Source organism: Protopterus annectens, chromosome 1.part1 (genome assembly GCF_019279795.1).
Source record: "Protopterus annectens isolate FY-2018-M chromosome 1.part1, PAN1.0, whole genome shotgun sequence".
Taxonomy (NCBI): Eukaryota; Metazoa; Chordata; order Ceratodontiformes; family Protopteridae; genus Protopterus; species Protopterus annectens.
Window position 1 is genome coordinate 129,516,975 of NC_056726.1, and position 21,641 is coordinate 129,538,615.

At 42.4% G+C, this 21,641-nt stretch overlaps 1 protein-coding gene across 2 annotated transcripts in view; it reads right to left on the reverse strand.

Annotated features, from left to right (window-relative positions):
- HSF2 (heat shock transcription factor 2) overlaps positions 1–21,641 on the reverse strand; it is a 912,698-nt gene that overhangs the window by 366,889 nt on the left and 524,168 nt on the right. For both annotated transcript variants that reach the window (XM_044073756.1, XM_044073761.1), the window contains exon 8: positions 20,044–20,183. In XM_044073756.1, coding sequence (XP_043929691.1) covers positions 20,044–20,183 — 140 coding nt within the window. The remainder of the gene's footprint in view (positions 1–20,043; positions 20,184–21,641) is intronic.

The window sequence follows — 21,641 nt, forward strand, 5'->3', positions numbered from 1 at the left end:
TCCAGGTCTAAAACCATGTTGTGTTGGTGATGGTAGGTTATTGCTGAGTAGAAAGTTTTGGACTTGGCTGTGAATACATTTTTCTAGTACTTTTGAGATGGGAGAAAGAATGGCGATGGGTCTAAAGTTGGTGATGTCTGTATTGTTACCACAATTGTGCAGTGGGATGATGCCTTCTTCCAGATGGAGGGAATATAAGACTCTTTGACTGACCTATTAATGAGTAGGCTGACAGGACAGGCAATGGAGTTTGCAGCTATTTGAAGGTATTCTGGGGGCAGGTTGTCAGGGGCAGTAGTGCAGGGCTTTAGTTTGAGAAGTAGTTTCTTAACTGTGGCAGTAGGGACAGCTGCAAGAGAGACGTTATAAGAGTGGGGAAGGGAGGTATTTGTTGTTGGGGGCTCTGCTTGATTAGGCTGATTGTGAGGGGAAACTGGTGGCAAGATTGGCTATGATATCTATGAAATATGTGTTGAAGACTGTGGCTATTTCAGTTGGGCTTTTTTCAGGATTTGGGCAGGGGTTATTTTTAGATCCAGGGGACAGTAGATTGTTGATGGAGCTCCAGAAGCGTTTTGGCTTATTTTTGTTTTGGTTTTGTAGACTATAGTAATAGTCCTTTTTGTCCTTGGTAACTAGGTGCTTTACTTGGTGCAACTAGGTGCTTTACTTGGTTGCGAAGGTTTCTATAGATAAGGTTGGAAGGATTTTTATGCTTATGCCAACGTTTCCAAGCTTTGTTGCTACTTGAGTTTCTAAGCCTGAGTTAACTTTTTAATGTGTAAATTTACTACCTACATTTCTAAGCCTGAGCTTTGATTTTGTTTTCTGAGTTACTACACTTGAGGCTTAGTTTACTGCAATTCGGTCCATTTGTTTGCTGTAATGGGGATGGACTAAGGCATTACGGGGAAAGGAAGTAGTTCAAGAGTTGCAACCAAAGTCTGGATTATGTGGCAGAGTTGGATCTGAGGATCAGATCCAAACCCACGGGTTGAGGAAGAATGAAACATCAGATCAATAGGTTTACTGCATCTGTCAATTAATGCTCTCATATTGAAAGCTGCACACATTGAGCGGTTTGTTTAAATGAGCTGCTCCTAGACAGTATAATAACTCTTTCTGGTCATCTGAATTAGGGATTTTGCGACCACAAGAAATTAATTTATTTAAAAGCTGTCGGCTCTTCAGCCATGACAGTACAAAAATAAAAGTACGATTTTTTTTTAATATAGAAAATTTACCAACAATGGTAACTAAGAATGACACTGTTAAAAGGGTAGGAAGGACAGAAAAGAGCACAATGGTAAATTTAAGAAATTACTATAAGAAAATAGTATAGAAACTCCTGAAACAGAAAAAACGAAGACTAATAGGGAGGATTACAATAAAGCGAAAAAGGAAAATCTAGATAAGGGAATTAAACTTTTTTAACTTACAAAAAAAAAAAAAAACTGAAAAAAAATCACTGCAAGAGAAGGACCTTACATCTGAGCGTGATGGCTGTAAATGAGATCTGAGGTATTGGGGATGGAAAAATAACACAAGGAGCAAAGCGGAAAGCTTCAATACCATTTAATGTGAAATGTTTCTGGTACCTCGGCCACAATGCCTTCAAGGATTATTTTATAATCAAAGCTATAGCCTTTTTATACAAATGAGTGAAATCAATTAAGAAATTAATCAAACAATTATCATCAATAAACATCACTAAAACCCCAAACACCCAGATTCCAATACAAATTTCCCAGCAGTACTTAGACAGTGCTCAAAAACATGTATTCCTTCTATAATTAATAAAAATTCAATATGTCTAGAATGCAATGATTTAAACATCAACATTAACATCTAAATTCAAACTCCAAGGATGAATAGTCCCAAAATTAATAATAAATCTGGCTTCTAAATGTAGTAATTTTTGTGTAAAATCATTCACATTGGTTTCTTCACATAAAGGCTTGCCTAAAACACTGAAGAAAAAACTTTGGACTAGAGAACAAAACTATGTGAGCAATAAATAAAGTAACAGCACATATATAAAGCAGACCCTCCTAGTGCAATGTGCTGCACAAAAATAAAACTATGGCAGCCAAAATTAACGAATGAAAAGTCTATTTAATAATAGTGAAGCGCTTTTCGTTTACATAAAACAGTAACCTTCATCAGACATTACAGAAACACTATTTAATGAACCTTTAAATAGAATTTAAAAATTGACGCTCATCAATAAATGTAATCACAAACTCGTAACCCCTTTTCACTCCAAAAATATAAATATATATATGTATATACTCCCTAAGCTCACAAATATTTACAACATATAAATCAATATAACTATAAACACAATAAAATATATACATTATAATTATGTATAAATATTATACATAAACATATAAATGGAACCAGCTTTTTTAAAAAATATGTATAAACATAAACAAATTATTAATTAATTATTATTAATTCCATTTGCAATGATACCCATCTACTCAGTGCCTTTAATTTAAGAATACTGTTATTGCTAAATAGTCATTCAAACCTGGCCAGGCATACGAATACAAACAACTGCCAAACCAGTTCAGCTTTTTCCAGCTGCAATTCTCATGAACCACCTCCGTCATTTCCTACAATCTGCTGAAGAACACAAAATTTAAAAGAATGATTAATGTTACTACAAGGGCCATTGTCAATAACATAAATGCGTTCATTACAGCCCATGATAGTGTTGTGTAAACTAGATGTTGATGTACCTACTAAATTGTCCGCTTTTAATCCAGGGATTGAAAGTTGGGAGGGGCAGCATATATTTAACAGTCATTTTTATGAACATATTAGTTTATATATACATTACCTGGATATTTCCATCCTATGGAAGGGTAACAAGTCCATCTTGCAAGAGTTTTTGATTTATATTAATGGTACAACTACTTACTTAAAATTTACATCTGAGGTTACTGATCAAGAGATTAATTTTTTGGATGTCAATTTAAGTAAAGCTAGGGCTAATAATAGGTTTAAGGCTAAAATACACAGAAAGCCAACCTATTCTAATCATTCCTACATTTTACTAGTGCTCATCAAACTATTAATAAATGAGCTGTGGTCAAAGGATAGTTTGTCCAGGCCGCAAGAATGGTGAGTCTGGACACTGATTTTGACATTGAATGTTGTTATATGTTCAGAGAAAGAGGATATCCAGATAGTACAGTTGTGTACACTTAGAAAACACAAGAAATTGCTCCAAGGCACCAACAGTCACTTGTAAATCCAAAAGGAAACCTTGCAGATGTCAGGAACCCCCAAAATAAGAAGCTATTACATGGTGTGGAACACCTCCAGTAAACAGTAAATACCCCTGCCATAAAAGATGGCCAAAAAGAGGATAGGTTGAAAGGATAAAGAAAGCCAGGGGGCTGGAGGGAGGGAAACCAGGACTGCAACAGTGAATACACTCGAACACTGCATTTATAGTAAGTGTACACAACTGTACTATGTTCTTTGTGTTTCACTGTTGCAGTCATCACACTTGGGCTGATTCCCAAAGCTGAGGAAGGGTGGAGGCATTCAAGAAGTGTTAGGGCTGGTGAACAGGTCTTGTAAGACTGCTGTAGCAAATCCAGCTCTGGATTTAGAAAAAAATAGGTAAGTGGTAATGCTTGGTGAAGGTGTGTACAGAACTCCAGGTTGCAGCTTCCAGGATGTCCCTGGTAGGGGTCTCCCCTGAGAAATGCTGTAGAGGTTGAAGTAGTTCTAATGGAATGAGTTTTGATCCCCAGACGGGTAGGTTTTCCATGGTGCTTGTAGCAGAAATGGATTCAGTGTACTATCCATTTGGAAATGGTTTGTTTCGGAATGGTCTTTTCCTCTGCCCCTGTAGCAAAGCTGACTAGCAGCTGGTCAGATTTTCTGAAAGGCTTAGTCCTGTCAAGGTAGAACCTGAGCTGTCTGTGCACGTCTAAGGAGTGCAGGATCCTTTTCCCTTTATTCTGAGGATTAGGGAAAAAGGTTGGCAAATGGATGGATTGGTTTAAAGCCACACTGGGTACCATCTTGGGTATAAAGGAAGGGTTATTCCTGAGGGAAACCCTGTCAGCATGGAAAATAATGAACGCTCCACTGCCATTAGTGCCTGTAACTCAGACACTCTTCTTGCTGAAGTAATAGCTAGAAGTAAGGCTGTTTTCCAAGAGAGAAATTTTAACTCTGCTGAAGCAGCAGGTTCAAAAGGGGGAAGAGTGAGCTTCTTCAGTACAAAGTTAAGGTCCCAGGAGAGGGTGGGAGCTCTCCTAGGGGGCCTTAAATTGTTAGCTCCTCTCAGGAACTGTTTGATGAGAGTGAGAAAAGAGAGGTGGCTCAGTATTATAATGAGCTGAGATGGCACAGGCATGAATCTTAATGGATGAGAAGGATAGGCCTCTGTGGAGCAGCTCTGTTAGGTAATCAAGGATTTGAGGTAAGTTGGGCACAGCTGTAGCCTTTCCTTGAGACCGACTCCAAGAATAATATCTTTTCTACTTTTCAGCATAGGATTTCCTAGTACTAGGCCTTCTGGCCTCAAGGATGATGTCCAGCACCTGTTTGCTGAGGGACGCTGGTGGTGTATTCAGGGGATAAGCCAGGCGGCAAGGTTTAGGGTTTGCAGCTGTGGATGCAAAATCTGTCCCTCCTGCTGAGACAGCAGGGAAGGAGTCTGATGTAGGTGCCAGAGTCCCACTGCTGTCAGACTGCGTAGGAGTGGGTACCAGTGCTGGCGTGGCCAGTCTGGTGCAATAAGGTCAGCCCTTGGCCTGTCCTGTTTGATCTTGAGTATTACTTTTGAGAGGAGGGGCAGAGGAGGAAAGGCATAAATTGAGAGGTTTTCTCATGTAAAGGAAAGGGCGTCCACATTCCAGGCTCTGCTGTGAGGGTTCCTGGTGCAAAATTTGCTCAATTGGTTGTTTTGGGGGGAGGCAAAAAGGTCCACCTCCAGTGTTCCCCACCTCTGGCTTAGAAGTTTGAATGAGTTGGGTTCCAGTTTCCACTCGTGAGGGTCCAGTAGATTTCTGCTTAAGTCTGCCAGTGAATTTTGCTTGCCTGGCAGGAAGTGAGCTTGTAGGTGCACTTGGATGTTCAAGGCTGTGTTCCACAGAGCCATGGCTAACCTGAAGAGTGGGTAAGAATGAATTCCGCCTTGCTTATTTACCACATAACTGTGGTGGTGTCTGTCTTTATCAGGAGCTGTCCTGGAAGGATAAGGTATTTGAAGACTGTCGGAGCATTCTGTACAGCTAGGATCTATTTTTGATTGACATGCAGGGGAATTTGTTCTGGGCTCCATTTGCCTGCCATTTGAGCCCTCCATGCATAGTCTGATGCATCTGCTGTCAGAGTTTGGGCGGCGAGGGGTTGAGTGAAAGAAAGTCCCTTGTTGTGGTTGCATGCTTGTCCCCACCAAAGGAACTCTGCCCTTAGATAGGAATCACTGTTTCTAGGTCCTGAGAATGTAGACACCAGAGACTTTTTAAGTACCACTGAAGTTTCTTCATATTCAGTCTTGCATATGGAATTAGCAGAATGCATAAGGCCATGGACCCTAGGGCTTGCAGTATTTTCCTTGCAGATAGCTGGGTTTTGTTGGCCATTAGTTTGAAATAGTTTGTCAAATGGACCTGCTTTTCTGGAGTGAGGAATGCCATCTGGGAAGTTGTGTTCAAGCTTGCTCCCAAGAATACAATTTGTTAGCTGGGCACCAGTGGTGATTTCTTTTTGTTAATGGTGTATCCCAGTGAAGTTAGAAGTGGTTTTACAAATGCCAGGTGCTGAAGTAGCAATTCCTGACTGTCCACCTGAATCAGGCAATCGTCCAAGTATTGGTAGATTTGAATATTTCTCTGCCTGCAGTATGCAATGGCTGGAGCCAGGCATTTTGTGAATACTCTGGGCGCAGTAGATAAGCCAAAGGGAAGTGCAGAGAAAGTACAGTTTTGTACCTACCATAAATGTAGATGTTCAAGTGTTCACACTGCTGCAGTCATTACACTTGGGTTATCCTGCTGTCAGGCGGTCCCCGCAGTCGGCCAGAGTTCCAAAGTCTTGGTCCGGTGTCGGTTGCTGTCACCTCTTCCATGACGTCAGTGCGCCAGGGGTATATAAGATGCATCCGATGCCATTTTCTTCAGTTTTTCTTGCCCCAGATGTCAGGTGCCCCCAAGTAGGTAGGCAATACATATTGCTAATAAAAAATATACATATGAAATAAAAACAATACCTTCAGATACAAGCAAATACACCACAAAGGTTGTATAGGATAGAAAGGTATAGATAAGTCCAGCTAGTTCAGAGGGGATGGAGGGTGGGTAACCTGGACTGCAGCAGTGTGAACACTCCAACATCTACATTTATGGTAGGTTCAAAACTGTACTATGTTCATCATGTTACACTGCTGCAGTCATTACACTTGGGTAGAATCCCAAAGCTAAGGTTGGGTGGCTGGTCTATAAAGAGTTAGGATTGGCTATGAGTCCCTGCAGAACTGCAGTGGCAAATCCTGCTCTGGATTTAGAGTAAAGAGGCAAGTGGTAATGCTTGGTAAAGGTGTGCACTGAACTCCAAGTTGCAGCCTCCAAAATTTCCTTGGTAGGTACTCCTCTGAGAAAGGCTGTTGAAGTGGCTGTTGCCCTGGTGGAATGTGGCCTAATGTTATTAGGGACTGATTTTCCATGCTGTGTGTAGCAGTAACGAATACAGTGTCCTATCCATTTGGATATAGTCTGCTTTGAGATAGCCTTGCTCTGTGATCCTGCAGCATATGCTACAAACAGTTGCTCAGTTTTCCTGAAAGCTTTTGTTTTGTCCAAGTAGAAGCGTAGCTGCCTGTGTATGGCCAAAGAGTGCAGAAGTTTCTCCCCTTTATTCTGGGGGTTTGGATAAAAAGTTGGCAAATGGATGGTTTGGTTAAGAGCCACACTAGATACCACTTTTGGCATAAAGGTAGGGTTTGTCCTTAAAGAAACCATCCTGATGAAAAATTATAAAAGGTTCCACTGCCATTTATGCCTGCAGCTCTGAGACTCTTCGTGCTGAAGTTACTGCCAGGAGCAGAGCTGTTTTCCATGATAAAAATTTTAGATCGGCTGTACTGGCTAGCTCAAAAGGTGGCAGGGTCAGTTTTTCCCAAACAAAATTGAGGTCCCAAGTTGGTGATGGTGCTCTCCGGGGCGGCCTTATGTTTTTAGCCCCTCTGAGGTACTGCTTTAGCAAGGGATGAGAGAATAGAGGAGGATCCGTGTTGTAATGTGCTGAAATGGCAGAGGCGTGGATCTTAATTGAAGAGAAGGATAGGCCTTTGTCCAGCATCTCAGTTAAGTATTGTAAAATCTGAGGAATGTTTGGGACATGAGGGTCAAGGCTTTGAGCCTGGTTCCAGGCGCAGAATCTCTTCCATTTTTCTGAGTAGCTTTCCTGGTGCTAGGCCTCCTGGCCTCCAAAATGACATCCATAACAGCTTTAGAGAGAGGTGTTGCCTGTTTGACTAATGAATCTGCCATGCAGCCAGGTTTAGGGTTTTGAGCTGACCGTGCAGGTTCTGATTGTTTTGTCGAGTCAGAAGGTGTGGAATTTGAGGCAAAATCCATGGTGGGCCTTGAGCTAAGTTCTTTAAGATTGGGTACTAGTGCTGACGTGGCCAGTCTGGAGCAATCAGGATCATCTGTGTTTTTTCTTGTCTGGTTTTTAGGAGTACCTTTGAAAGGAGAGGCAGTGGTGGGAAGGCATAAACTTTTAGGCTTTTCCAGCTGAACGAGAGAGCATCGACTTTCCATGCTTGTGTGTGATAAGTCCTTGTGCAGAATTTTTGTAGTTGGTAATTCAGTGGGGAGGCAAAAAGATCTATGTCTGGGAATTCCCATTTTTGCGTTACCATGCTGAAGATTTGTGGATTCAATTTCCATTCGTGAGGGTGCATGACATTGCTGCTTAGATCGTCTGCCAGAGTATTTTTCTTTCCTGGCAGGAATTGTGCTTGCAGATGAACTAGATACGTTAGAACTGTTTTTCACAAGGTCATGGCTTGCCTGCATAGGGGATAAGAATGAATGCCCCCTTGCTTGTTTATGTACCACATTACTGTGGTGTTGTCTGTCTTTAATAATAATTGTCCTGGATGCAGAAGGTCCTTGAAAGCTGTTAGGGCATTTTGAACAGTCAGCATCTCTTTTTGATTGATGTGAAGATGCATCTTGTCTGTGGTCCACTTGCCCTGAATGCATTTTCCTGCCATGTGTGCTCCTCAGGCATAATCTGAAGCATCCGTTGTTAGAGTCTGCCTGGCTGTGGGTAAGGTAAAAGGCTGACCCTTGTTTAGGTGACATGCCTGTGCCCACCATCGAAACTCCTGTTGTAGGCAGGGAATCATTGGTATTACTGCTTCTAAACTTTGAGAGTGTTGAGTCCAAACACTTTTTAGGTACCATTGTAGTTTCCTCATATGCAGTTTGGCATATGGTATTAGTAGTATGTAGGATGCCATGAATCCCAGGGCCTGCAGAATTTTTCTTGCAGGGAGATGGGACTTTTTTGCCAGTAATTGAAAATACTGAGGTAATTGAATTTGTTTGTCTGGTGTGAGATAAGCCATCTGGGCCATTGTATTTAAGCTGGCACCCAGGAATATAATCTGTTGTGAGGGCACTAGTTTTGACTTCTTTTCGGTTACTGTGTACCCTAGACAAATTAGCAACCTTTTTATGAATGCCAGATGCTGCAGAAGAATGTCCTTCGTCTCTGCTTGAATGAGGCAGTCGTCCAGGTATGGATATATTTGAATTACTTTTTGTCTGCAAAATGCAATTACTGGTGCCAGGCACTTTGTAAAGACCCTGGGCGCAGTAGATAAGCCAAAGGGCAGTGCAGAGAATTGGTAGTGCATTGTACCAGCTTTGAATCTGAGGTATCCTCTGCAATTTTGTCTGATAGGGACATGCAGGTATGCCTCTTTGAGGTCCAGAGTAACAAGCCAAGTCTTCTTGCCTAGCATGGGTAGAAGCTGCTGTAATGTCAACATTTTGAATTTCGGAATATCCAGGTAAGTATTTAGAATTGAAAAGTCTAGTATGGGACTCCAGGCCTTGTCCTTTCTGGGGACCAGGAAGAGTCTTGAGTAAAATCCTTGTCCTTGTTCCTGTTGTGGTACTTTTTGAATAGCTCTCATGTCCATGAGGGCTGAAATTTGTTTTTGTGCCTCTGCCCATTGATTCTGTGGCAGGTCTGGCATTCCTTTTAGCCTTGGAGTATGAAAGTGGAACCTGTAACCTTGGGACACAATTTTCAGAATCCATTTGTCTTGGGTGATTGTTTGCCAGTTTGAGAAAAAAGTGCTAGTTTTCCCCCTAAGGGGGCTGCCATAAGGGAAGTGCCTGGCGTACCAAGGGGGAAGTCACTGGGACTGCTTCCTGTAAGGTTGAGACTTGTCCTCACCTCCTTTTGGGGTTGAGGTGCCCCACTGCCATTGTTAGAGCCTTGGGGTTGAGATCTGCCTCTTGGGCGTCTGTATCTGCCTCTCTGTGGCCTGTCTGACACTGGAAAGGACCAATTCTTTGTTGGCCAATTTCTGCTAAATCGAGGTGGCTGTACTTGTAAGAAATCATTGACTGTTTGCATAGATTTAGCTTTATCCTCCATTTTCTTTAACACCTCTTCTGCCTTTACACCAAACAAGGTATCATGTTGTAAAGGAGCATCTAATAATTTTGCCTTAACATGATCAGGTAAACTCTGGTTTTTTAATCAAGCATGTCTTCGAATCACAGAACCTGTAAATGCGGCTCTACAAGAGGTCTCTAAAGAATCAAAACCACATTGCAGAGTATGTTTTCCCACCTGTTCAATTGCATGCAATAAATCCTGCATTTCTTTACAATCAGGAGCTTCTGAGCTTGCAATCATTTTCTGTTTTAACTGAGCCATTAAATATTGTTGGTACTTAAGCATGTGAAACTGGCAATTTAAAGCCCATACTGCTAAAGTTGCAGAAGTGTAAACTTTCTTCCCCCATCTATCCAAAGCTCTGGAATCTCTGTCAGAGGGTACTGGGTTTTTTGCAATGGAAGCCTTAACCCCTTTTGGACCCTGGGAAATAGTTTCTGGATCAGCAGAAGGGTTTTTATAAAGAAACTTGTGAGAGTCAGGGACTCTATAATACCTATCTGGCTTGGCTGGTGCAGGGGGCAAAGAATCAGGAGATCAGCTGGATTCAGAGAACACATCATCCACAATATCAAGCACAGGCGGAATAGCCAGGGGCCTGTGTTGAGGCAATAAGAGGAAATCCCTGAGCCTTTTCTTGGATTCTGAATAATCCTGACTTTCCCAATGGAAATGCTCCCTCATGGAATGTAAAGTTTCCCCAAAAGAATAATCCTCAGGAGGAGAGGCTGAAGGGATAGATTCTTCAGCATCAGAGTCCTCATAGGGGGGGTACAGAGTATCCCTGGTCTGAAGAGGAATCAGAGGAAATGGAAACCTGATCAGAGGAGTCATAGTCTGTATCCTGCCTAGGCCTTTTCTCAGGAGGGGGATCGGAACCTCTGATTAGAGTAATGAGGTCTTCGGCCATTTTAAGCATCTGTTTCTTAGGCATGGAGGACTGTCCAGGAGAATGCTGTACTTGCTTCTTTGTCTTTAATGGTACTTTTGTCTTGGCTGTTGCTTTAATGGTAAGTTGCGAAGGTCTGAAAACTCCCTCAGAAGCAGATGCCTGCTCAGCGGCTCCAGACCCATCTGAGGGATTAGTTTCTGTAGGCCCAATACCTTGAATTTCCAGAGGCCTAGTTGTCTCCATGTGGGAGTCAGAGGCGGCCTGTGGCTCTGAGGTAGCGGGTGTCAGGGGCTGCGAAAGCCCCTCACTGAGAACCGGCGACTGGCCTAGAAGAGGTTTCGTCAGTTTTGGACCTCGGATGCCTGTCTTTATCCTTCTCTTTGTGTTTTTTCGGAATTGCGGTCGTCGGTTGATCCGATGGCATAATATAATTGAACCTTCGGCCAAAGAAGTGCAAAGCAAAATTAAAACGTGTTTTTATAGTGCGTTTGTTAAATCTAGCACAAAACCGACAAATAGTGATGTCGTGAACAGGGCCTAGGCATGGAATACAGTAAGAGTGGAAGTCCTTATGAGGTATTTGCTTCCCACAAGAAATACAATTATTAACTTTTTCTGACATCGGTCTGAGGCAAGAAAATAGTTTCCCCAACGGGGTACTTAGCTTTATTGAAGACTTCGGATCTGAAATTCGACTTCGAAAATCTCAGGAGGCACTTGCGAACTGCTTCTGCTTCGGGCACCGCGCAGCAAGAAAGACTGAAGAAAATGGCGTTGGATGCATCTTATATACCCTTGGTGCACTGATGTCAGGGAAGAGGCGACAGCAACCGACGCTGGACCAAGACTTTGGAACTCTGGCCGACTGCGGGACCGCCTGACGGCAGGATAACCCAACCCAAGTGTAATGACTGCAGCAGTGTAACACGATGAACATCTGACAGTGCATAGAGCCTGCCCTGAAACGTAGATATTTCCAGCAAGACTCCCTTATGGGGATGTGCAGATAAGCTTCTTTTAAAGTCTAGGGTGACTAACCAAGCATCCTTGGCTAGCATAGGAAAACGCTGTTGCAGTGTAAGCATTTTGAATTTTGGGACCACCAGAAAGGTGTTGAGAATTGACAGATCCAGGATAGGGCGCCAAGAGCTATCTTTTCTGGGCACCAGGAACAGTGTGGAATAGAAACCCTGTCTTCTTTGTTCTACTGGAACAGGTTGAATAGCCCTGACATGGAGAAGGTAAAGTACTTGCTTTTGAGCCTATGCCCACTGGTTTGGAGGAAGGTCTGGCAACCCGCTTGGTGGTGGCAGTGAGTGGAAGTAGAATCTATATCACTGGGATACAATGTTTAGAATCCATCAGTCCTAAGTTATGGACATCCAGTTTTTTGCATGAAGGGCGAGTTTTCCTCCTAGGGGCACAAGTACTTTGGCATGGCTGGGAAGGATAATTGGAAAATCACTGTGAACTTTTTCCATAAGGGCGTGGTTTACTACTCCCTGGTTTTGAAGTGGAAACACTCCATTGTTTAGATCTCTGCATACCCTGACACTGTAGTGGCTCTGAGGGATTGGGATTTCTTTAAGTGGAGTATGTCCAGCAGCTCAGGGTTTGACACGGCCTTGTATGTTAAGCAGAGATCGCCTCTGAGTAGACGATATGCCACAGAGTATAGCTGGAGTTTTTTAGACGGTCAGCATAGGGCATCTGCTTTAGGCCTGTGATTAAGTGAGGTATTTCTGCGGCCTTTCCAGCTGTTGCAGATGTCTTGTGAGGTACATACCAAACGGGGCGTTGTACTATATAATGGGTCTAATGAGGGATGAGTACAGTGGAACAATGGCCTCCTTTTTTCTGGATGAAAAGCCCTTAGTGATGAGGTGTGCCACACAGAAGGATTTCCTGACTGTTGTGGCGATGTGGTTATCGAAGGTGAGACCACTGTCCACCTGTGTCCCTAAGTCTCTCATCACACTTTAGGTGTTTATTGTACCGCCACCTATGTGGTAATTCATGGGTACATGGTTTTTCCCAAAGTGGATAACTATACATTTCTTGGCATTAAGCTTGAGCCCATGGCTCTGGCACCAAGCATCTGTTTCTGTACGGCCCTTTTGTAGAATATCCACATTATTTGGGGATTCAATAATGGCTCCCAGTTTGCAGTCATCTGCGAACTTTGTTAGCCAGAGTCCCTTAGTTTTGGCCTGTACTTCAGAGAAGTAGATGCCAAACAAGAGTGGTCCCAGGACTGAACCTTGAGGTACTCCACTTGTCTGGAGCTGGATTTGGAGTTGCTACTTTTACAGTCTGGGTTCTGTCAGTAAGCCAGTTGGCAACCCATCGAGTGATGTACGGATTTATGCCCAGCTTAGTAAGTTTATCTATGATTCCAGAGTGGGGGATGGTGTCAAAGGCCTTGGCGAGGTCCAGAAAGGCTGTGTACCACCTTACCTTCCCCCACAGCTCTGGAGACTGATTCGAAGAAGTCAATCAGGTTCAGGAGACAAGATCGGCCCTTCACGAACCCAAACTGGGTGGGGTCCAGTGTTTGAAGGTTGCCAATGTCTTTGTTCCATGATAATGCGTTCCATGCCCTTGCAGATTAGGCTCGTAAGACTAATGGGATGGTAGTTCCCGGGATCCAAGATGGATCCCCTCTTGTGGAGTGGGATAACTATAGCTGTGCGCCACTAAGTGGCACGAAGCCTAAGGTGAGGCTATGATTAAACATGACACCTAGGCGAGGTGCCAGTTCATTTTGTAGTTCATGTAGTACACGGCCCGGGATGTCATCCGGTCCCATGGATGCTGTATTCTTAGCTTTGGAGAGTGCGGTTTCTACCTGTGTGGCTATGATTACCGGAATTTGGCAATCTTTTGGTATTGAGATGGGCCCTTTAGGGGGTGAGAGGGGGTGAATTTGGCACAATCGATCTGCCAGGATATTGGCAATATCTTTGGGATCAGTATATTTAATTCCATTCTGTTGTAGCTCAGAGCATATCTGAGCACTGCCATTTAGATTCTTGACATATCTATAGGAATGCCTTGTGGTTGTCTTTGGAATCTTTGGCAATTTTATTTTCGTAACTAGCTTTGGAGGATTTTATGAGGGATCTCAGCTTCTTACTCAGGCTGGTAAGGGAGTTTTTTTGCATCCTGGGATTTTCCTCTTTTCTGCAACAGTTTCTTTCTTCTGTTGTATAGTTTTGTTTATGGCAAGGGACCACCAGATTGGCTTCCTTTTTTTGGAGTAGAGCATTTTGGTTCTATTTGGGATGGCACGATTCATGCACGAGTGGATGTGCTTGTACAGTGCATGAGTGTAGGATTCAGCAGTCGAACATTCAGCTCCCATCTGCATGGGTGTCATGAAATTTGTCACTTCAGACTTGAGTAGCATGAAGTTGGCTTTGGAGAAGTTTTTTTACAGAGGTTTCCTTACTGGGGGGGGTGGGGGTGGGATGTGGATGTCAAGGGTGATTTGCTTAAGGTCAGACCAGACCAATGAGGGGGTGACCAATGGTGTGGAGCATCTATCTCCTATGTTGGTAATGACCAGGTCTAGGAAATTGGAACCTCTGGAGGGACAATGACTTAGTTGATCCAGGGCGTTGGAATTTATGAATTCCAAGAATCGTTGGGAAAAGGTGTTGGTACCCGAGTAGTTTTCCCAGTTAATGGCAGGGCAGTTGAAATCTCCCAGTATTAGGGTGTTTGGCTGCATCTTAATATTTTCCAGTATGCTTAGAAAGGTGTAGTGAGAATCTTGGGGCATGATGGGGGATCTGTAGCAAGCTACAATTTGGAGTGCAGTCTTACCTAGTGTTAGTTGCACCTGGAGAATTTCAGATGCATTGTGTTGGGCAACTAGCCTGGAAGTGTGAATATCCTTGGCGAATATGGATACTCCTCCACCTTTAGTGTTTTGGTCTTGGTTTGGTGGTTGAAAAGTGTGGTAAGAGTTGTAGCCTGGTACTGCAGGGGTGCTCTCTGGAGCCTTGAACCAGGTCTCAGTTACTGCAGAGATATCGATGTTCTCCAGTTTTAGGAGTGCCTCAAGAGAGTGCATTTTGAGGTTTAGACTTCTAGCACTGAGTAGCATTACCTTCAGAGTTTGCATGCTTGTATCTGTTATAGTGGAGGTTTTGTCCTTTGAACCTTGCCTAAAAAAGGCACTATAGGGGTGGCAAGAGCTTTAGCCAGTAACCTGAATGCCATGGGTGACAGTTGCAGACCATCTCTGGCAAAGCATCGTGGTTTGTCGATCATGTCGTCCCAGGCAGACAGATACTGGATCCCCTTTGAATGACACCAGAGGCTTAGCCAATTGTTGAAGTCAATCATTTTGTCCTTATACTGTGGTATCATTCTGGGTGAAGGCAGGATGCTACTCAGGGCTAGGGTCATACCTGCCTGGGCCACAAGATCAGAGAGCTCTTCCATGTCTCTTCTCATGTAGTTCAGGGAGGTGTGTCTCAAGTTATTCACTCCAACATGGACAATGACAGAGTTGTATTTGTACTTGTGTAGTGACTTGAGTGCATGCGTTATCTGGCGGATCCTGGCACCCGACAGGCAGCTGACTGTAATTTTCTCCTTGTTCAGCCTGGTGAGTGGGACATCAGTGTGCCTGACTATAGAGTCACCTATGACTAAAGTGTTGGGTATGTTGTCTTGCCTTAGGGGTTGTTGTTGGGTGACACACTGGTGTTGAGAGCTGTGTGTCACTTTGGCTGTGACTGGTGTTTGTTTGCATTTCAGCTTCGCAGGTCCTTGTTGCTTGGCCAGGTTAACGTTAAGGGCCTCCGCATATGTGGGTTTAGTGTTGCTATGTGTGGGTGTTGATGGTGTGGATTTTGGAGGGCTATATGTTGCTTGAGGTGTAGTGCAGGTGTTGACATTCTCCTCTTGACTGTCTTACACAATCTTGGCTGGAGAGAGCTTTACTTCCAGTTTGGCTGTGTAAGTGCATCTCTCGCAGGTTGTAGTGTTGGGTGGTAGGAGGATAGGGTTGTCTGTGTACATGAGGCAGTTGCTGCATTGCGCCAGTATGCCCATATTCTCCAGGTGGACAGGAGAACTCACCGGAAGCTGACCCTTAAGACATGCCTATTTAGGTGCTTTTTTGTAAAGTACAAGAGCTGTTTTCCCTTACCTATACAAGGTACTTTGCAATTATAGGCTGTTAGTGCCTACGGTTAATTTCTCCTTATTAACAAGGAGATTTGAGTGATTGTATCAGTTTAAGGCTACCTAGTGCTTTCCAGCAGGTTCTAGAGCAAGTGCTAGTCACAGGGGTTCAGAGTTTAGTGCTACTATTGAGAAACCAGCTAGTTCTAAGGGAAATTTTGAAGAGCAGACTTTCTGGCACCTGAAATAGTTTAACCATAGCCCCGCGGTGCTGCACGATGTGAAAAATGCGCAAACACGCGCGTTTTTAAGCCAGAAAGTTGAAAGGGATAGAAATCAGCCCTAAATTGGTGGTCTGTTTCCCCTGGGTTTGGACTGAGAAGGCCTGAGAGGGACTGGAAAGGACCATTTTTTTGAAGGCCAATGCCTAATGAATCTAGGTGGCTGCAACTGTAAGAAATCTTGACAGCTTGCATAGATTTAGCTTTTTCTTTAAGAACTACTTCTGCTTTTGTGCCAAACAAACGCTCCTGATTTAATGGAGCATCTAGTAATTTTGAATTGACACGGTCAGGCAAGACTTGTTCCTTTAGCCAAGCATGCCTTCTCAGTACAGACCCAGTGACAGCAGCCCTGTAAGATGCTTCTAAGGCATCAAACCCACACTGCAAATTATGTTTACTAACTTGGTTTGCAGAATGCATTAACTCTTGTAAATCTTTATTTTCTGCACAATCAGGAAGGAACATTATTTTTTGTTTAATTAGTTCCATAATATGTTGCTGATACTTCAACATGTGAAACTGGCACTTCAAAGCCCTGGATGGCAAGAGTTGCAGAGGTATATGCCTTCTTAACCCATCTGTCTAAAGCTCTAGAATCCCTGTCTGAAGGAGTACGATTTTTGGATGTAGCAGCCTTAATGCCTTCAGGTCCCTGGGAAATGGTCTCTGGATCTGCTTTAGGATTCTTAAAGAGAAATTTGTGAGAGTCAGGTACTCTGTAGTACCAGTCAGATATTCTAGGAGCTGGTGATAAGGTGTCAGACGTAAGACTGGACTCCAAGAAGACATCTTCAATATCCAGGACAGGGGGTATAGCTAGAGGCCTGTGCTGAGGCAAATCTAAAAATTCCCCGAGTCTCTTTTCGGACTGAGGATAGTCCTGGCTTTCCCAGCAGAAATGCTCTCTTAAGGAATGCAAGGTTTCACCAAAAGAAAAATCCTCTGGAGGGGAGGCAGAGGGAATGGATTCCTCTGCAACTGAATCCCCATAGGTACATAAGGGTATGTCCTGGTAATCAGAAGGGTCACAGTCATCAGTCTCCTGGTCTGTAGAAATAGAAGGAAATTCAATTATTTGTCTTTTGGCAGGGGAAGGCTGGCTTCCCCTAATTAGAGTAATAAGGTCTTCAGCCATTCTAAGCATTTATTTTTGTGGCATGGGAGCTTGAGCATGCGGTTTGGATTTTCTAGGCGTAGTGTGAATTCTGGGCCTGAGAAACTCTGTAGTTTTAGTTGGAAATGAAGTTGTCGGTTTAATATGAATATCGGTATGTCAGAATACACCCTCAGAAGCCGGTGCCTGCACAGCGGCTCCAGACCCATCCAAGGTAGAGACATCCGCAGGTTCCATAGTCAAAGAACCATCTCGCAGCATACCGGACTCCAAATGGGTCTCAGCAGAGGCCTGCGAATCTGTTGAAGTGGGCATCAGGGGCTGCAAAGGCGCCTCACTGAGTACCAGCAGACTGGCGACTAGCTTAATGGAAGCATCGTCGGCAGTTTTTGACCTATGTGGTCTGTCTCTGTCTTTGTGCTTTTTCGGAAGACCGGTAGTCGGATGGCTTACCAAAGCCATTTTGGAATACGGAGAACAAGAATGAAAGAATTTAGCTACAAAAATAGCACGTAGATAAATAATTTGGGCGTTAAATAAGGCAAAAAATTGACAGCGAGGGACGTCGTGGTCTGGGCCTAAACAGGTGATGCAGTAAGAATGAAAATCTCTGTGAGATATTTGCTTTCCACAGGCAAAACAATTGTTAATTTTTCTGACATCGGTTAGAGGAAGAAAAAAGAATCCCCAATGGGGTACTTAGCTTTAGAAGACTTCAGGTCTGAAACTCGAAAAAAACGAACATTTCAAGTAGCGGCCGACTGGCACCTGTGATTTGCTTCTGCTTCGGGCTCTGTCTCGGCAAGAAAGACGTAATGGCGTGATGTAATGACGGTGGCTGCATGTTTTACACCCCTGATGACCTAAGAGGCGACAGCATCCACCGCAGAAATCCCAAGACTCTGGTATTCGGGCCAACTGAGGGCTACCTGCAGGCAGATAACCCAAGTGTGATGACTGCAACAGTGAAACACGAAGAACATCACATATATGAATTATATGATGAGGTTAAGGTAAAAAGAGCTATGGTCATTTTACACCTATCCTTAGTTATGAAGGAGGTGACCATAATGTAAGCACGAAAGTCAATCAATTGCATAGCTCTACAGCATTTACAACTTTTAATACGCATTTGTATGAAATTAAAACTATTATGTTGAAAAATTGGACAGTTATTGATGATGCACAGATTAGAATAAAATTAGTAGATGGGTTTAAAATTATAGCGAGGGGAGATAGTAATTTAAAGATGAGCCGCGGTGGTACAGCGGTAGCATTGTTGCCTCACAGCAAGAGGTTCTCCTGTTCGATTCACGGCTGGAGTGCCTTCTGTGTGGAGTCTGCATGTCCACCCCGCTGTCGAGTGGCCTCCGAAAGACATGCGTGAACGGGCGTGCCTTCACTGAAGGTTGGGCGTCGGGCTGGCAACTCTGGCAGTCGATTTTTTGCACCATAAAAAATCGACTGCCAATCATTAGCGGACCGGAGTTCCGCTGTGGCGACCCCTAACCGGGAAAAGCCGAAAAGACAAACAAACTTGAAAATGGTGAATGAAAACATTCACATAATAACAAAATGGGAATTATGAGTAGATGTGGTATGTGTAAATACTGTAGGCTCATTCACCAGGGTCAATTTTTTCAAATAAAGGGAAAGATGTATACTATGCAAGGTAAGCATAACTGCAACTCGAAAGGGGTTGTTTATGTAGCCTTATGCCAAATCTGTTCAACATATTACATCTGAAAAACCATCAGAAGATTAAATGAAAGAATATATGAGCATGTATATGCAATTAGAAAGGAAGTTCTTAGTAATGCGTTACCTAGGCATATAGATGAGTTTCATAATCATTCTTTTAAGTTTTGTGTTATTCAGCAGATTGTTGGAAATGATAGAGGTGGTCCATGGGAATTGCAGCTGGAAAAAGCTGAAATGGTTTGGCAGTTGTGTTTATAGTCGTATGCTTGGCCAGGTTTGAATGACTATTGTAGCATTAACAGTATTCTTAAATTAAAGGCACTGAGTAGATAGATAAGGCACTAAGTAGATAGATATCATTGCAAACGGAATTAAGAATAACAATTAATTACTGTCACTATATTTGGTGTAATTGATGCCATCTCGTTTATATTTATACATATTTAAAAATAAATCTGGCTCCATTTATATGTTTACATTTATAATATTTGTACATAATTATAATGTATATATATTTATTGTGTTTACAGTTATACAGATTTATATGTTTTAAATATTTGTGAGCTTAGGGAGTATATACATATATATTATATTTTTGGAGTAAAAAAGGGATTTATGAGTTTGTAATTACATCACTTCCTGTTTACTGATGAGCAACAATTTTTAAATTCTATTTAAAGGTTCATTAAATAGTGTTTCTGTGATGTCTGATGAAGTTTACTGTTTTATATACATGAAAAGCACTTAACGATTATTAAAGAAGGCTTTTCATTCATTAATTTTGGCTACCATAGTTTTGATTACTTTTTTATTAGCAATGTGCAACATCACAACATGCACTAGTTCAGACATGTGCATTCTGCTAACCATGGGAACAAGAAAAAAAAATAGAATTTTTCTCAGCTGGGGATTAAAAGGAGCAGAAATATGAACAGTTTCACACTGCAGAACTCATCTGAAGTCAGAATAAGATGCATTTTTCATGTTCTGCTCCACAAGGAATTGTACCTTCTTTCAATAATGAACATGATCAAAATTTCAAAACTCAGAATTAAGTTATCAGAGATGCTATAGATTCATGACAAATATAAACTGTGCATAAACGAAATATCTCATCAATTCAGATCTCTCATTCAAGTAGCTATTTAACAGAAATTATTCATACAAAATAGAAATGCATCACTGTCAGTGCCCATCTCTACAGACAAAAGATAAACTGAAGAATATTTTCTTACTCTGATCGTGGAGACGTTTCTTCTGAGTTATTAATATCTTCTACCTGCTCCTCTTCACAGTCATCCGTAACATCATAGATGACAATATCATCTGAAAGTTGGTCCCTCTTTTTTAAACCATTTATCTCATTTAAAGACACCTATCAAAAGAATTCAGATGGACAAAAAATGGTTTTAAAGTTCTAGCTCAGTTAAAAGATGAATCTACACTGGATTTAAAAAAAAATAGTGTGCTGCATGCAAGACTGTCAAGCTGTTTGTACTACGCAAATGATTTAAAAAACCAACAAAAAACATGGACATTGTCAGACCCCATTCTGATGAAACTCCTGCACATCCCCAAAACAAACAGCACCAGAGTTACCCGTTCTAAAGACTTAAACCTTGCCTGTGATATAAATAGGACCTGCTGGAGAGATAGGTATGTACACCAGAGACTACCCTGTCTATGCAACAGACTCCCCATCTATGTGAAGCAGAGCTTGTCCCTAACCCAATTCAAGTGCAACTTGGACAACTGGATGGGAAACCAGAAAATCCATCCCTAGTTTGGCACCCATGTCTCTAATGGACACAGGTAACCTGTAAATCGTTCCTCTCCCAGGCCCATGCTTACACTTATCAAGAGATGTGGGATGCATGACTAGGATTAAGAAGACCCTTGTGGTCGTTAGCGTAGTATTTTATTTTATTTTTATTTTACATTTGTTGACCGGGATAGTCCGACTGGATGCATGTCCATTTTCAGCAGAGGCCCGGGGAGAAAAGCTCCAAGGGTAAGCAGATACAGCATTACATAATGCCAGCATTACATATTACAGACTATTTACAGTGATTACAAGTATGCAAGTTAAACAAGTTCCACAGGTTAGAGTTAATCCCGAGCGTAAATCAGGATTAAATTAAATTACACAGTAAACTGGTTAACAGACTTTTACACATCCTAGAGAGAGTTAGCCAGGCTTGATACAGTGACATAGCCAGTTAAGTGCCAAATGTTGTTTGAGTCTAGTTTTAAATTGACCTAAGGTAGAAAGTAAGCTGGAAGACAGTTCCAGGGTCTACTTACAGAGTTTGCAAAGAGAGAGTCACCGGTTGTGTTATTAATTTTGCTAGGCTGAATTAGTAGTTTGTTAGAGGATTGAAGCGGTCTAGGATTGTTATAGGGGGTGATAATATTTTTAAGTGCAGGAGTACTGTCCGGATTACAGAGGATTTTATAGGCCATAATCAGTTGGTTATACTGGATTAGGCTGGGTAGTTCAAGCCACCCAAGCTGATTTAGATTGATGCAATGATGTGTCCTAAAAGGCAGCCCAGTGGCAAACCTGGCAATGTGGTTGTAGCAAATTGAGAGTTTGTTAAGGACAGTCCTGTTTAAATTTGAGAGTAATGGGGATGAATACAGAAGGGTTGAAAGAAGGTGAGAGCGAGCTATGGCAATTTTAGCTGGAGGGGTTAGGAAGGCTTTTATTCTGTAAAGTGACCCTAGTTTTTTATTGATGGTTTTGATAGTTTGGTTAACATGTAGGTCGAATTTTAGATTATTATCTATGATGACACCTAATAGTTTTGTAGAGGGGTCAGGGGAGATTATT